The 17,324-nt window shown below is 41.6% G+C and overlaps 1 protein-coding gene across 2 annotated transcripts in view; it reads left to right on the top strand.

Moving 5' to 3' along the window:
* Positions 1 to 11,477: 11,477 nt before the first annotated feature.
* tara (SERTA domain-containing protein 2 taranis) overlaps positions 11,478 to 17,324 on the top strand; it is a 37,516-nt gene continuing 31,669 nt past the window's right edge. The window contains exon 1 of one of the 2 annotated variants that reach the window (XM_019052526.2): positions 11,478 to 11,803. Coding sequence is in view for 1 of the 2 variants with exons in the window: in XM_019052528.2 (XP_018908073.2) it covers positions 11,786 to 11,803 (18 nt within the window). In the remaining variant the exon portion in view is untranslated. The remainder of the gene's footprint in view (positions 11,804 to 17,324) is intronic. The other variant, XM_019052528.2, reaches the window with a different exon arrangement.

Below are 17,324 nucleotides of genomic sequence, written 5' to 3'. Positions count from 1 at the left end.
TGGATATATTTAAGCTTAAGTTTCGCTTGGCTGACGAAAACAAGTTCAAACGGCTGATCGGTGGGACTTGAAAGTAGGCCTCTAGAGCCATGAAACGTAGAAGTATTATCCTGAGCTGTCTTTTTCAAGTTCCCTTGATAGTAGTGTTTGACGAGGCTCTACTTTTAGCTTCTTTATAGTCCATCCAATGTAAAATTAATTTTAAACTTATAAAAAAAAAAAAAAAATTCTACCGGGAATCGAACCCGGGACATCAAGAAAATGAGTGAGACGCGATGCCAACTGCTCCACCGCTTCAACTCGAACTTGCAACCTCAATTTAAGGTTTGTGAACAAATTATTACCACAGTTATATAAAGTATAAAAATGTTAAAAATGGATTTTTCCTGAAGAATATTAGCATTTTTGCACTCAGCGACCCTAAAAACCCCTGAAAACTCATATTGCGAGGTTTAAACATACGTATCTGATTTAATGCCGCTTAAACCGGCTATTCGGACCATAGTGCGGATGGCCGTAGGCTTCCTATATCGGTTTTCAGGACGATGATGGTCGAAGATCCTCTGTCGGGCTTTTTGTGACCTAAGGGCTTTTATGAAAATATCAGCTCGGGGTGCTTGCAGGGCTGACAATTTTGGGGAATTTACTAAAGTTCGGGGGAAAATTTTTAGCCTAAATGTCAGGGCGAAGAGGACAATTGTTGAGGACTCAAACCTTTCGCGGCAGTCACGTAATTGAGGGCGATTAAGGCAAGAAATGCCTGCAGCAGTTAAATCAGTTTGAAATTTTGTAGAAATCCCTTAAAAACTATCGTCCAGTTCTACAGAGATTCATCTTATGCATCTGTTACTACTTTAACTCAGGTTGAATGACTGTCCTATTAGTACCTAGTGATTTTTATTTCTTTAAAACAAATGAAGCAAAATTATCTTTGAAAAGTGGTCAACAAAGACTACGAAAATAAGATTTTTTTAGGAATAATATTTTTACGGAAAGTATCTTTCTACGGAAAAAATAGGTATAACGGGTTGCTAGATGGTATGGGCATACCCAGTTAATGTAATCGTGGTAGTACCCCGATTAGTAGTGATAGCACTACAATAGATTAGGGTACTAACCTTTTTGCGGTACTACCCCGACTTGAGTTGCGGTGCTATCACAATAAAGGAATCGGAAAATGCCCATATCATCCAAAAATTTAGGGTAATACCACAATTTTAAGGGATAACCCCTAACAATTTAATTTTTTTTTTTTTTTTCAAAAACCGATTATACTTAGATGACTCACTTATTTATTATTCTTTACGCTTAATGGCCATTTCGGGCAGGCCGCCCATCTTCAGGTGACTGAATACATATGAGGCACCCTCGCCCTGACACCTGACACCTTCAGGTATTCAGTCACTTGAAGGTGGGCGGCCTGCCCGAAATGGCCATTGTGCGTAAAGAATAATAAAAAAGTAAGTCATAATCGGTTTTTGAAAAAAATTGAATTTGTAAAAAAAAGTGTTCATAGTGTCGATGAAGTGTTGGAAAAATTGTGCAGTATGCTACAATATAGTGATAATTGTGTACCCCAACTGTGGTGGGTCACGATCAGCTAAGCATACTTGAACACTGAAAAAAAAATTTCGGCGTTTTTACCAAGGTCCGTTGGTACCTTTACCATCTCACTTTTTTACCGATTATTGGTAATTTTACCAATACAGACTGGTAAGCTTACCTAAAAACCAGTATTTTTACTGTTTTTTTTTCAGGTAAGAATACCACTTTTATTGGTAATCAATTCCCGGTAACTTTGCCATTTTTTCTCGGTAATTCTACCACAGTCGATAAAAAATATTGGCGTTTTTACCAAGGTCCAGTAAAATTACCGAGAAAGTTCAATAATTTTACCGAGATTTCTTGGGAAAATTACCAATTCCATAAATGGTAATTTTACCAAGAAAAAACTGGGATCAAATAGAGCCCAGAATTCTTGGTAATTTTACCACTGTCGATGAAAAATATTGGCGTTTATACCAAGGTCCAGTAAAATTACCGAGAGAGTTCAATAATTTTACCGAGATTTCTCGGGAAAATTACCAATTCCATAGATGGTAATTTTACCAAGAAAAAACTGGGATCAAATAGAACCAAGAATTCTTGGTAATTTTACCCTTTTCTTGGTATACATACCGAGATTTTTTTTCCAGTGAAAATTAGTTCCTTCTTGCAAAACTGGCTCTATAGATCCTGGGAGCGATGCGGAGGTTGGGAGCCCCGGTCAGTGGCGTGGCGTGAATTGCGATGTATCGATTGTTATGCCATTTAAACCTATGGTAAAGAATCGATTATTAAGGTGTTCGCTGCGAACACCCTGTTTATCGATCCTTTTCCATAGGTTTAAATGGCATAACGCCATTCACGCCACGCCGCTGGCCCCGGTTGCTGTGGAGCTCCACGCGGGGATATCGGGGACGCGCCGCACAGTGGATCGAGTCAATTAGCGAGGTCGGACATGAAATTTTTGGCTAAAACTGAGAATTTTGATGTTTGATTCGTCACATTATAAATTTTGAGGGGTGTTCTAGAGTCCCTTTATACTGAGAGTCGAGACAATTCGGCTCATGGATGTCACAAACGGGAATAAAGATTACAGAAATTGAACGTTTTTCGTAATCTTTGATCGGCCCATTCTCAAATGCCTTTCTCCGTTCCTCCTCTCATTCCGTTTGTTCCTTGCCGAACCCGTAATTCCCTGGTCCATTCCAGATTATAATCTTTGCAATTGGTGAAAATGTAATCTTTATTCCCGTTTGTGACACTGTGGAGGCCTAAAATACGGGAACCAATCAGAAATGGATTCAAATTGTCTTGACTCTCAGAATAAAGGGACTCTAGGGTGCTCCTGGCAGAAAATTTCCAGAGAAAACCACTGGAACCACTTCAGAAACCTCAAATTTTGGCATAAACGGAGTTATAAGCGTTTAAAGTTTCCAAATTTTGTCCGACCTATTCTATTGACTCGATCCACTGTGCGGCGGTGATCAGGGAGATTTTCCCGGATCCCGGCGAGTCCGGGGTCTAGCAGATTGCGCCAACGGCAGTGCTGGCTCAAGCCGGGAGTCCCGTCCCGAGCCCGTTTCCATAGTAGCGAGCGGTTTCATCAGCCCAAATTGAACCCGCGCTCGTGAGCGTTTTCCTCTCTGCGCCCCTGCCGCTCGCCTCCACGCACTCCGCCGAACAGCCGCGCAACGAGGGTTGCGTTCCGGGCGAGGAAGGGACCGTTCCGCCTCCGAGCTCTTCGAGCGGATAGGGTGGCTTGGAGCGAAAGAAACGTATAAGGGTTTGGGAATTTTGGTACATCTTTCATGGAATTTCGGGGGTCCGTTTAAGAAGAAGAAAAAAAGACCCTAATTTCAGAGGTTGGATAAGCAACCCGCTCTCAAAATATTAAAACACCCGATAACCCAAAAAATTTGCGCATTACTCAACGCCAAAAATGTGTTTTTGCTCAATTTTTAATGTTTTTCTTTCTCGTAAGAAAAACACAAAAAACGGAAAAAGTGTATGAATGTTTGGAAAGTATCGTTTAATGTTTAATGAGATTTCATGAGACTGTGATTTTTATAAAAAATACGAATTTTAGGGGGTGAAAATGTGAAATTCAAACTACCAAACAACACAAGAAATCGTCAATTTTCGTACTTTATTTCAATTTCACTTTTTCCTTAGTGAAACATGAGGAATAGATGGATTGCATTTTGCAAGAAGGAACCACCAGCATTGCAATGATGCTAAGATTGTGCAACTTCATCTTTTGCAATAAAATTGCGGAAATCGTGAAAAACTATGAAATTTAGATGGTAATTTTTGTCTTAAATTTACAGTTTTTAGCGAGTAAAATAGAAACTATTAATGGATAATCGGGGTTTTCCTCCAATACAAAAGAAGTTGCACAATCCTAGCAACATGGCAATGCTAGTGGTTCCTTTTTGCAAAATGCAATCCAAATATGAATGGAATGGCGTAATTGGCGTATCGATACAGCCTTAGCAGAGTTTTAATCTTTTTTGGGGATTAGGCTTATAATTTCCAATTTAAAACAACTTTCTCATTATAATTCATGAATTTTCGGCGATATTTCTAGTACAAGTTTGCGATATTACACACGGTATTCTGCTATTCTCTCTTCGAATAAAGAATATATGTCAATAATATTATATCCATCAGGCCGTACTTACCTAACTCTTTCACTTTTTGCAGTGTGCTATTTTATTAAAGTTTTTACTCTTTTTTTCTTTTTTTGCTCGCTAATCAATTACTTAATTTTTGCCGCACACGGTGCTCTTAAGACCTATCGATGGCCAAACCACGTATCTCTGTTTGGGACTGTTTTGACTTCCTGTCAAAATTTATTATTTCATTGGAAAACCAGTCAATTTTATGTCTTGAAAACTCTATTGACTTTCCCTCTTTAGTAGGAAATTATTCAGTAAAAATCTCAAGCTATCTATAGTTGACTTGTTTCTCTCCAAAAAAATGAAAAAGGAGCAGAGAATTAGAAACACAGGGATAGAGATACGTGGTTTTACACTCTAGCCATCGACATTCAAATATAGCTCTAAAATTGATGAGAATGCTTCAATTTTCAATTTCTGAAATAAGATGTGACACTTTTATAAAATGTGCTCATCCATCAAAAATACAAAATCCGTAGGTCGGGTTTGTTTACATGACCCCTGAGAGCCCTGTGAAAGATCTTAAAATTCTAAAATAATCAGAGGGCGGCACAAATATGGCAATGCCTGCCCTATAAAATTACTCACAATCAATTGAAAACAGCTCTCAACTTCCTTTGCACGTTTTTCAAAAGATTGGAAATCGGAGATTAGTTTGAATGGTGAACTACGAATGGATTCCGTTGAGGAAAAGTAGGCTGAAATAGGGTCTGAACCATCATCAAAATTCGCGCGTTAACACTTTTATTCGCGGCAACTTTTATCCGCCGGCGTCTTAATAATATTTTAACGGGTTTTGGAAACTTTTGGGCTGATTCAAAGCTCATTAGTTCCTCGAACGAAATAAGTTGCCAAACTTTCAACGAACTTAATTAGGTATCCATGCTGCGTCAAGCATGCTCACCGGCTTAATTTTATGTTCCCATTTGAGAGCAGAATCATTGATAGGTATGCGTATAGAAGAATCGCTGTGTACCGAAAGGAGTTACTTTTAAGCAAATAACTTATGCACAAATTGATCAAATATTAAGAAAATATAATAAGTATATAGTGTCCAAAAAGCTTTGTAGATGCTAGATTTAGGCGAAAACCATTAGAACAATTCATACCATCGGCAAGCACCTTTGGCACTATAATATTCTTTAAGCACAGTTGAATCAGTGAGTTCGAAAACACACCAACTCGGGGAAAAAAATTGTTCAGGGAACACCTAAAAGTAAAACTGCGCAGCGGGCAAAGAAGTTAGTTTGAGAAAAACCTTTTTCGTGCTATAGGACAAGTACTTAGAGACTTTGTAAAGCACCAAGTTTAAATCGATACACCATGTTTGATGACAGAGAATAATTAAGCGTTTAAAAATTTCCGAGTTGGTGTGTTTCCGTTCTCACCGACTTTAAGATACTGATTTTTCATAATCTGCCCTGAAAAATTTATATTTTTCGACCTAAATAACGCTTGAATATTTATATAACTTGTTGGTAGCATGGTTTACTGAACCGAAAAAAGAAAACCGCAAAATCGGATGGTCACCCGTTTCCCTTGAAATGACCAAAAATTGGTATTTCCAATGAAATACTTCGATTTTTCCCTTTTCCCGTCGCTGTTTCGAGCATTTCCGATTGCAATTTCAAAATTTCCTTTTGCGTGCAGATGCCTCTACCCATAAGTGTTACTAAACCGTAAAAAAGTGGAAATCGAAATGAACCCGAGTTGGTGTGTTTTCGAACTCACTGATTCAGTTAGTTTACGCTCAAGAGTTTGACAATTTTAGAAAATTCTGGTCAGAGCGCACGTGCTCCCTAAACGTCACTCCTGATTCGAAATCGCGGGCCAGTTGACAACGTGCAATCTCGCATGCGTAATTCAAGAGACAATGCCAAGGCGAATCAGAAGTGTTCGTATCAGCTCTTCACTTCATCAGCAGAAAACAGCCATCTTGAGGCTGATACTGTTATGAAAACATGCTGTTCTGGGCGGCCTCGTAGTTTTCGCGATCAAAATGGACCAACGCAGCCGAGCGTGTCTCTTAAGAACCAGCTCATATACATCAAGAAAAAGTAACCAAAATTTTGTGTTATTACGGGAAGTAGAACACGAAGTAACACAAGTTGTTGGTTCTTTTTTTGCGTCGGGTTTTCCTGTTTCAAATCGACCAAATCTTTGTTTTGTTTGCGATGAGCAGCCAAGTTCAAAAAAGTAACATTAAGTAACGTAAAGTACACTAAACACGAACATTTTTAACGAAGTATGATTCGACAGGCAAGTAATCTAACGAAAAACCTGGACGCAGATGAACATTTTTTCCTTCACCCATAATTTCATTTTAGATAATCTGCCACGCATCTTACAGGGCCAGATTTACCTACTTATGCCGCCCATGGGCCGCCTGTATTTTGCCGCCCCCTTCTCATTCGTTTAGAAACATCAATAAAAACCATCAAATGAACGTGCCAGCGGGGGAGGGGTGCATAAGACGCATTTACTCGTGTTGAACACATTTTTTGGGAAAGCCCTGTCAACACTATACTAGCAAAAGTTCACAGAACTTTGCGCAAAAATTAAGTTTCGTAAACCTATCTTTGTGTGGACAAGGCCTTCCATTCATAAGAGATGAACGAAAAAATTATGAAAGAACAAACATTAAGGTAGATTAATGATTTTAACTTCCGCCGCCGCGCCGCGCAGACCGCACCGTGTTTGGCGCAATGCGTGAAGTATTCACGCAGTCTTGTAGGCGCTATGCTTTTTACGCTGATCGCACTGTGTTTGCCGCAATGCGTGAAGTATTCATGCATTCTTGTAGGCGCTATCCGTTTCACACTGACCGAGTGACTGCAATGACCGCACTGTGTTTGATGCAATGCGTGAAGTATTCGTGCAGTCTTGTAGGCGCTAATATGTGTTACATGCCGATCGCCGCGCCGAGGGCTTCTCCTTTTCATCTCAAGTCCTCGTCATCATTTTCTCATTGAGTCGCGCCGTTCCAGGCCAAATTGCGTGTTTGGTTTCTCTCTTAACTCGACCGATTAAAGGTTCTGTCTCCTGTATCACTGAAAGATGACAAAAGTAGAAATTACTATACTCTCAGAAAATGAGAGATTTCGTCGCCTTTTCTCGTTTATATTTGTTTTCTCTAACTCCGAATTTTTTTTATACCTACTTTTAAAAAATTGCAAAATTTGCCGCCCCTTATAGATTTGCCGGCATGGCCCATGTGGTCATCCCCTTAATCCGGCCCTGGTATCTTACCCAGAGAAACTACCGATAGGTTTGCCGTCTTCCTAAAGAAAGCAGTAAGGTAACGAATAGGGAGCATAGTTTCTGGGGAATTTCAAATGCCGGGAATGGGATAGGGAACTCCCAGTTGAGTTCCCGGGAAGATTCCGGGAACGTTTCCGATGGCTTTTCAAAGTGCTAGTGTATATTTCCATGTGTTCTAGTGTTCGTCGTTAGATTTCCGGGAGGAAGAGGCCGCGAAAATGTATCAGCATACCTCGATAATTTTCGAGCCAGACCGACTAAACAGAAATTCCCTCTGATCCAAAAGCAACTTTTTCTCAGTCTTTTTGCCCTCCAAAATTGCGTGAGGTCTGCGTCAAACCGCTAGTCTTCTATTACTTGCCACAAATCGGTACCACAAGCTTTTAACGATCGAAATTTTCCATCAGGGTGCAGAATCGTGATTTATGGCCCCGTATGTTTTTAGCAATTCAAAATGTAAGCTCTCATGAACGAATAGTGCACAGGTAGCTTTCCACCCGCGGCGGGAATCAGCGGCAAAAAGTGACAGTTTCTCGTCCGCGGCTGGAAAGCATGCCGTCGCCGTCGACCACGTGCTCCTCGACGCGACCGACGCGACGGCGGCCGTCGCGGATCCGACGTCCAAAGTGCCGCGAAGCACGCGGGCAATTAGCTTACGAGAAGCCGAGTGCATACGAAGCATGGAGCACATTCAACAGAGCTCCGATACCCCCTCCGCCCCCGGCCGGGACAGTACGATAGCTCGATCCGGAAAAAATGCCGGAAACGCATCTCGCTCCAGTGTGGCGCCCGGCCCGAGCGGAGGAGAGAGCGGCTGGGTGGGGGGAGGGGGAGGGTCGGAGGGGGGCTACGTCTACGCAAACGTCAATCGCGCTCCCCTAGTTCCAGGCGGGAGGGGGAGACGGCCGAAAGTTGGGCGCCGAACTTGGGCCAGCGCGCTCTGGCGGCCGCGGCGGGAAGCTTTGAAGATGACAGCGCCATCAAATATGAATGCACTTCGGCGGATCCGATGACCATGTGGGCGGTGTTGCCTACCTTAGGGCGCTGAGTGAACGAGACCTGACCGCACCGCGAAAAAGATTCAAGTCAGTTCATTCTTATTGGCAGGATTAAAAGGTCTTATCGTTATTGGTTGTATCTAATTCGATATAACGGAGATGCTATGGTGACGTCATCTCTGAATGGGGCGGATAGGGTGTCTCGTATACAGGGCTATCGACCATGAAAACACTGGATAATAATGTGAGGAGTACGAAGTTCCTACCAATCGGGTGGGTTTAAATTTTATGCTGTGGAAAAAAACAATAATTCTGTTGACAAGTTGGCTTGTTTTAGAACGATCCAGGAATCACGTGTTTTTGACCGTTCTGTCTCTTTTTTGCGAGTAGCTCGGCCATTTTCCCTTGCACGTCTCGTGAGGAGCGTGGAAAGATACTTAAACAGACTTTTTCGGTCATTTCAAAAGAGCGAACAAGTCAGACTTTGATTGGAGGTTTTGTCGATTTCATCGTCATGAAAGTTCCCATGTTACGGAGTATAATGCGCATCGTATCGAAAGAACCTGTACCGGAGGACGACTATTTTTGACCGTTTCGACCCTCTCCACCTTCCATGGCTCAACCGCATACGAGCAGCTTTAAACGCCAACAATGAACACCCTCGCTACCGTCATTTTTCGGCGGCTTGTCGCGTGTGCAGGCCGATAGGAGGGATGTTTTTTCATGCGTTGCGCAAATACTTTAGTCTTTGCTGTCTTTAACCTATTTTTTGAGCTTCAAAAAATACAAAATGAATTTGATGAGGGACAGGAAATCCTCACGAGTACGGCCAAGTATGAGAAAACACGTGGTTACAAGACTCGATTAAGGACCAAGAAGCGACTGAGTTTGACCCTTTTGACCCTTAAGATCAATCAAACGTAATATTTTACGTTACGAGACTCTTAGCCTTACTTTAGGATTTGCAAAGTAGATTCTTTGAGAGAAAAGCCTGGATACACGCTCAAATTTCCATCAATTTCCGATCAAATGGTGACTGGGTGCGCACCATCTACCATCAAATTTTTACGGCCTGCAAAAATTTGACCGCCATTTTTGTCATCGTTTTGATCGGAAATTTGAGCGTGTATCCAGGCCTGAAGAAATGTGATGCGTGCACGCGTGCTCCTGGGCGTTAATATTTAGTGGAAGAAGTGATTTTGCAAAATATGTTCGATATCTCGATGTTTATTTCCTTACACTTTAAGGTCTTCAAAATGAGTGCGCCATACGTTTGCTAGTTTTCTCATCTGCCAGCGAACAGCTTCAGCCCGAGTCGTCGTCGAAAATGTTGCAGGCCTTAATCCCATCGAGCAAAAACTGCTCCAACAATAATTCCAACAGCGATGGACGGTGACTTCCCGGACTTGGCACCGGTGCAAGTTCGTATCGCGGCCGGAGAAGCTCTGCGGCGAGGCGCGACGCGCGCGCGGGGCATCCGCGCTCCTCCGCGTCCACCTATCACATGTCTTCTACCTGTCATCTCGCGCCCGTCATTTTCCCGCGCGCTCCACTTTCAAAATCGCCGCCGCGCGCCGCGAGGCCGCTCCACCCCCCTCCCGCCCTCGTCGCCCGGGCTCGCCGGTTCCCGCCACCCGCGCTCGCTCCCCGATCGGCGCGCCAAATTCAAACTTCCACTCCTCGGACCCCTGCTCCAGCACTCCGGGTTCTTAGCAGTGGTGGCTTTCATATGACATATTACACCTCGAGAAATATTATGGACGTCGGAGGGCTATACATGCCCCTATGTGACAATATGACACTTAAAGAAATTACGGTATTTTGCTCACAGGGCTAATATAATGGACTTCCTGACAGTTTTTCAGACAGCATGGCAACACAAAATGCACCATCATATTAAATTTTGATGTAATGGTGGGAAAAAACCGGATATAAACATTTTTATCGACGAAATCGAGCGACCGAACATGTTTAAAAAAAGAGGGCAGATAGTAAAAAAGTGGTTTTTTTTAAAAGGGCTCCTCGATAAAAGTCAATTTTTCGTTTTTTTAAAAAAAGCTTACAAATTAACAATGGAGGCTATAAAAAATACTGCATGTAAATGTATATTAATGTCTTTTTTCCCCGAAATGAATTATAGCTGTGAATGTCGTGCTATTTTCTTTTTGCACTAAAATTAGGTACAGGAAGTTGATTTTTTCCTTGCTCTCTTGTTTAATTTTAAAAATGTGCTTGTGCCTCTAAATTAAGATAAGTTGATTCTCACGCCACAAAAAAATCCTCACAGAAGTTTTACTACTAAAATCAGAGCTACTAGTAAATGTAGGCAATGTTTCGACGACCTTCGCATGGCAATTTTTATCTTTTTTCTCTTGTCAGGAACCAGCCTCGTGCCAGCACGAGATACTTTCGCCGAAGCGAGCAATCATCCGTACTTTTTTTCATATTTTTTCAAAGGTTTTTGCGCGGGGAAATGTTCGCAGCGTAGCATGTTCACGCGCAGCGCTGATATCGACTCTTTCAGGGTCGCGTCGAAGTGACACTGACAGCAGGAGCTTCGGAAAATTTTGCGAGGAGCGGTGCCGACTTTTCAAACCCGGAGCGCGGAGGGAAAATTCTGAGCCGGAGCGCAATCGATGTAGGCGGAGGCTGATTGGTGGAAACGTGGAGAGAGGAAAGAGTAAAAAAAGAAAAAAACTAGGGAACGCCATTTTTTCCTCCCGCGGCCTTATCCAGTGCCAGCGCGGCCCATAATGGTTCACTTTGTTTCATCAGACCTCCGCTGCAGGCGTGCCGGTTGCAGCCGAATATCTCCCGTACCTCGCGAGAAAAGAAGAATTTCGTGCCTGAAGTGGCAACGTAGTTAGGTATTCCGAGGTCCCCTCGACGGAGCCGTAACTTGATTCTCGTAAACTGCCGAGTCTGCACGAAGTCGAGCCGATGATGCCCGGAGTTGCCCGAAGCCGAAGGGGAAAATGTTTACTTGCCGAAAATACCCGAACGCAACGCCGAGGCGGGATGCGAAATTTCGTAGCCAGCGCTTTTCAGTCAAACAGATAACCTACGTGTATTGGACCGTATGCTACTGTAAGCAAGACAACGCGAGCTATCTGTTTTGGACGCTCTTTTTCTGCTGATAATTTCAAAGCAAATGCGGACTGTGTGTGGATTATCTCTGTGCTGTTCGATTCGTTCTACTGTGCTCGGATTTTCATGTTCAATTTGTGCGCTTCGAGTTTGAATCGGTGTTAAACATGCTTTCGCGACTGAAACTCTTATGTGAACATGCCATAATAAACAAGGATGTGGAGTGATTCTCAGGTAATTCAGTGTTCCTTTTAATTTTTAGTATGTTAAGAAAGGTGTTTCCTTGCACAGAAGCTATAGAGTATCTCAATGAAACCACCTCTTCGTCGATATTTTTGGTTGCTGACAGGTTCTTGGACGAATTCATACATGACTTGGTCTCACAGTCAAGTCAACCTTTTCATAAGTCAAATTTCAACCTAGGGTTCTAACATTTTCGTTTGGTCACCTAATCTTAGTAATCTCACCAACCATATCTCCATAGTCTTAACTACGATTTAATGTATATGTCAGGCGGGATAAATTGCTTGGCGTTTATTAGCCAACCGAAACTCAGATTTACTCCCTCAAGGGAGGATTATACCTCTAGTTCGTGCGATGTAGTTTTTCCTTCCGTGCCATGCATTAAATCTTCCTCACTCATTGCCACCGTTGGCTCGCATTCTTCAGAACATCCGACAACAAGTCAGACCAGTAATCACAGTCTTCGTTTAGGAACATAGCGCTGGCAGATTCTTTTGTAGGCCGTAAGTAGTCACTTACGATACAAGTCTGAATAGAGGGTTTTACCACACTAAACATATTTAGACTTGTTTCTCCTTGCTTCTTAAGTATGTTCAGTTGTTTCTATCCATGCTGCCACTTTTTTCTCAAATACGGTAATTTTTCAAGTTTGTTTACATTGCGGTCATCAGTTGTGAATTTTTCACTTCTGCATCCAAAGACTAATGGATCCACTCAGTAGTTCAGAATTGTCATCCCCAAGTGTTAAGACGTTTTGTATATTGTAGAGGATTCATAATTACAAAAATTTTAGCTCTTTTATGATTCTCTAGTCTTTCGTAATTGAGTAGATAGGTACGAATCATACCTAGGATTTTTCTGCACACAATTAATTAAAATTTTGCCTTGAGAAAGTGATGTTTGTATTTGCTGAATACGGCCAGCATAATCTTTCATCCTTTCATACTCTACTTAATTTTCAGGAAAATTGAATTGTGGGATTTTTGCTGTTCTTGGGATTTCGATTTGATACTTATTAGTTCTGCAGGGTTTACTTAGATACAATTAGCCACAGATTAGTTCTGCTTTTTCACATGGTTCTGACAGACTTTGACTGTCTTTATGATTTGTTATCCTTTTACTTTACAAACATTTCACTTTCCTCCTGGATTCAGAGTTCCTTATAGGAACACTTATGAATTTTTTTCACCCCACTATTTTGTGTTTTGCTTTTTCTGCACCCTCTTACTCCATACTTTTGCATTTCTATCCACACCTGGATCTAACATTGGTATTTTCAATTCATTTCTTGTCTGAGAAAATGTAGAATGAAGTGCTTTTGCTATGCGAGTCATTGCATTAGTAGTTTCCGTGAGTTTTGTTAAATTTTATTCAGTTAGTAAATAGTTTCTACCTGCAAATCCTAAGACTGTCATACACTAAATTCCCTGCCGTTCCCATTTTTACCCTTGTCATTTTGACTATGTCAGGTCTTGTTTATTTCTTTCCGCTCTTCTAGAATTTTTTTTTTTTTCAAATAAATTCAATTCTCAAGTAAATTCATCCAAACTATCCATCAAATAGGCATGCAGATTCACTGTGGTCCAATGTGCACAGGCTTTTTAAAAGCGCTCAATTTTTATTTTCTTATCAGCTCTCTTTCCTCTAATTCACCCGACTTTTATAAAACCCTGCCAATTTCAATTCTTCTCCTTCCTGTCATTTGTGATCGTTTTCCTCCAAGTTTGGTTTTGTTTTATCGCCCAAGTATCTATTTTATTGCTGCAAGTGTTTGAAGTGGTTTTCGCAATGAGACATTTTGGTTGACAGTTATCTGTTGGCAAGCTGAATAAGAATATAAAGAATTTTGCATGTATTTATTAGCCGTTCGAATTTATCAAAACACACCACCCTCCATTTTCAAATGTTTTCTGTGGCTCGTTAACGGCAGCATGTTATTTTCATTGGACTCACAATTTTACATTCAACTTATGTGCTGGTTTGATGTGTTCCTGTTATTGTATTGCTGTGTGACAACCTTTGCATGTCTTGGAGTACCCAGGAATAAAACTCCTTTTTAAATCGAAATCGTTATTTCCAAGCCAGTTAAGCAGGAATATTAGATGATTTCCTAATGAATGAGTTTTTGTGCAGTAAAGTTTGGTTTTTGAAGATCCACTCACTTTCCCAAAAATCAGGATTAAATTTTTAATTTTTTTTTTCCTTCCTTTTTTCCAAACTATTTTGCTATTTTTCAACTTTCATTAATGTTCCAATTGAATGTCTGACTTTTGGTTGAAAATCCCGTAATTTTGGAGTACGTTCGACAACGCTGCAGTTCGGTACCACGGGCGCCAGATGGTGCACGTTGCGTCCGTTAGCGCACGTGGAGCCTTCGTTGGCGTATGGGGGGTTGCCTACCTTTCACCTCTCAGGCGCGGAATGAACCCAACCGGGCTCTCTCTGCCTCAGCGCTCGGCCGATGCCCGACGCAGACGCAGGTTGGGAAACCGAAACTGCTGCGCAAGGAATCGTGCCAGTGTTGCGGAATTTCCAGGCCTTGTGTCTTCGATGCCGAATTTTACCTCAGTGGACGATGGACCTTGAACTTGGTTTTCCGCGGTTAAGTAAACCGGTCATTCTCAATAAGCTGATTTTCTCCAGAAACGTATTGTCATTGACGTGGTCGTGGAATTGACTTATTTTGGAAAAGATTAGCTTTAGATCCCGCAACTTTCTTAAATTTTGAACTTCCGATTTCATTCGCTGCTAATAAGATTTTCAAAAATGAGGAAAATTCTATGCTCTGTCAACTTTAGTGTTGAGGTAGATGCTACCTAATACCATATCTTACAATTGCGTCTCCTCATGTCGAATTTGTCAAGTGAAGAAGTTGATCAGTCTTGGTGCCGCTGATATTTCAGCGCATGACTATTAATCAGGGAGTCCTAACCCCCACCCCCTTCTTTTTTTTTTTTTTTTTTATTTGAAACGTCACAAAGTAGGTAATTTAGAAAAGCATTGGATGCTTCAAAGCGAAATGTCTCGATATAATTAAAGGACCTAACTTTTACTTGAGTTCTGTAAGGTGAAATTTTAGAATCCGCGCAAGTCAAAAACTGTCAAAAAGTACCAAATCGTAAGTTAGGCACCCGTGTCACATGGTCTACTTGTTCAGCCAGCGCTCACTGTGTGAACGCAGAGGTAGAGTCTAAGCTCAATTCAACTCAAAATAAATCGGTATTGTAGTTGTTACGAATTTTTGATGCCCAAATCGTTAGCCGTAATCACTGAGGTTTATTTGCCGTCCCTAGGTAGGTCTGAAACTATGGAACAGAAGTGAAAGACTTGCTTTAATTTTGGTGCCAAATTAGGCAACGAGTCGGAGTATTTGAGTTTCCATGTTGCCAAGTTGCCCAATTTTCGGGCGAATTTAACGGAACGGGAAGGTGTCTTTGTTTCTTCATTCGCAGATACTTGCACTTGCACGTCGGCTGAGTTACTACGTCCTTTTGGTCCTTAATTTTTGGCAATCTTCGTAACTTTCACCCATGTACGGGCTGAAATACTGTCAACTCCAAAAACTAATTTTTTTCATCAGTTCTGACAAATTATCTGGCCTCTATTGTTTTAATTTGACTATGTGAGTTCCATCTTTTAAGTAAAGCATTTCAAGAAGGATTGGACAGCGTTTAACAGAAAGGAACCAAGCCACATCAGCTATTGCCAATTTTAACCGGGCACTTTAATTTTTTACGAGAAAACGTTTGTGCGGATCTCTTTGAAAATGTTAAGGAAATTTGCTTCGTAATATGGAGAAAATTCACTGAAATTTGCACGAAAATCCGCACAACCGTTTTCATGTAAAAAATTAAATTAGCCAATTAAATTTGGCAATAGCTGATGTGACTTGGTTCCTTTCTGTTTAACGTGGTCCAACTCATTCATTACCTTGTGATCCATACTTATGTTCAGCAGGTTTACAAGTTTTTAAACAGTCGGAAAAAACCGACCAAGTTGAAAATGTAGTCGTGGAAATTCCTCCTCCAAGAGGCAATCACGAACTCTCGTGGCAAAAATTGAAACTCGTGAATCAAGCGCGATTTTGTTTCCAACACCCACGAAAAGTGCAGAAATTTCAAAATACAGCGGTGTCAAAGTTATTTTCCAATCTTTCGGAGTTAAAATTGGGCGTAAGATTCATAAAAAAGTGTCTTGGATCCAGAGTCCATGCTCCTAGAAAATTCGACAAAAAAATACTCCGGATTCAATCGGATTTTTGCTTGAATCAAAAGGAAATCCGGTCAAATTAAGAGGCTTTGCTCTTGATTCAAATAAAACTCCGATTGAATTATGATTATTTTTCTTGTCAAATGTTTTAAGAGTGGACTGCTCTACACTCAAGCGACTTTTTTTCCGTAATAACACCATCGAAAGTCCCAGACAAAATCGATGTATGATCGTCGGTAAAAATAGCCGCGAAGGTCCGCGATTCCGTGCATCGGTGAGCCCGATGAATAATCGATGAACGTATCGGTGAATAACCGATGCGATGAGCGAGCATGACGCGCGGATCGCGCGAACCCGCGAGACCACGTGGAGTGGGCGAGTTCGCGGATTCGATTCGAGCTTGGCGCCTTCTGGGTAGCGCGCTCGGTTGACTGCCGAGGTAGAAAATTTCTCGAAAAATAAAAATCGGGATCCCGCGGTGTCACTTCACGTGTGCTTTCATGAAATTTTCATGTGAAATATCCACAGTTAGATATTTCAGGCTATTTTCATGAAAATTCAGAAACTTGTTGGAATTTCAAGGGCGATCTCAGGTTGGCAACACCGTCGCTCGCTGCGGCCAGCCGTGCTGACTCAACGTTGAGTTCTCCGAAGCTAACTGGTAAGCCGCCGAGTTTTGTTTGGTCGTCCGGTTACCTTGTGCTGAACACAACTTATTTTGAGCCAATGGCGTGGCGTGCTTTGCGAGTTATCGATTAATCTGCCGTTTAAACCTATGAGAAAGGATCGACAAACAGAGTAATCGCAACGGACACATTAATAATCGATTCTTAACCATAGCTTCAAATGGGGAAATATCGATAATCGATCACTCGCACCCCGCCACTGTTTTAAGCCTATCCGAACCGGAGTCCGCCCGCTTCTTGCTTGCTGATGTTGGCAGCAATTTTCTCGTCGTTTTTTGGACGGCTTGAAGGTTTTTTCGCATGTCAGAAGATTCAAGTGGAAAATTCTGAACATTGCCGAAATATTGTCTTTTTTCAAAATTATAAAGAACTAGCGGTCTAGATACCCGTAGTTTGCACCTTACGCGCTTCTTAGCGAACATCCTAGCAATTAATTTCCCAATTACTTCTAAGTAATAATCACGAATAAAGGAATAAGAGAATAACTGTAGGAAGCTAAGCAACTCACGTCGCTTATTTGCCTCAATGCGTGGCTGTCCTTCGCTCAAGTTCGCCTTCAATAAATGTGATGGCAATTTGAGCGGCCTCGAAGCATGAACAGTTGCGCGCGGTAGTTA

This window comes from Bemisia tabaci, chromosome 10, assembly GCF_918797505.1.
Source record: "Bemisia tabaci chromosome 10, PGI_BMITA_v3".
NCBI lineage: Eukaryota > Metazoa > Arthropoda > Insecta > Hemiptera > Aleyrodidae > Bemisia > Bemisia tabaci.
The sequence above is the reverse complement of the archived record's forward strand: the minus strand, read 5'-3'. Positions and strand labels throughout refer to the sequence as shown.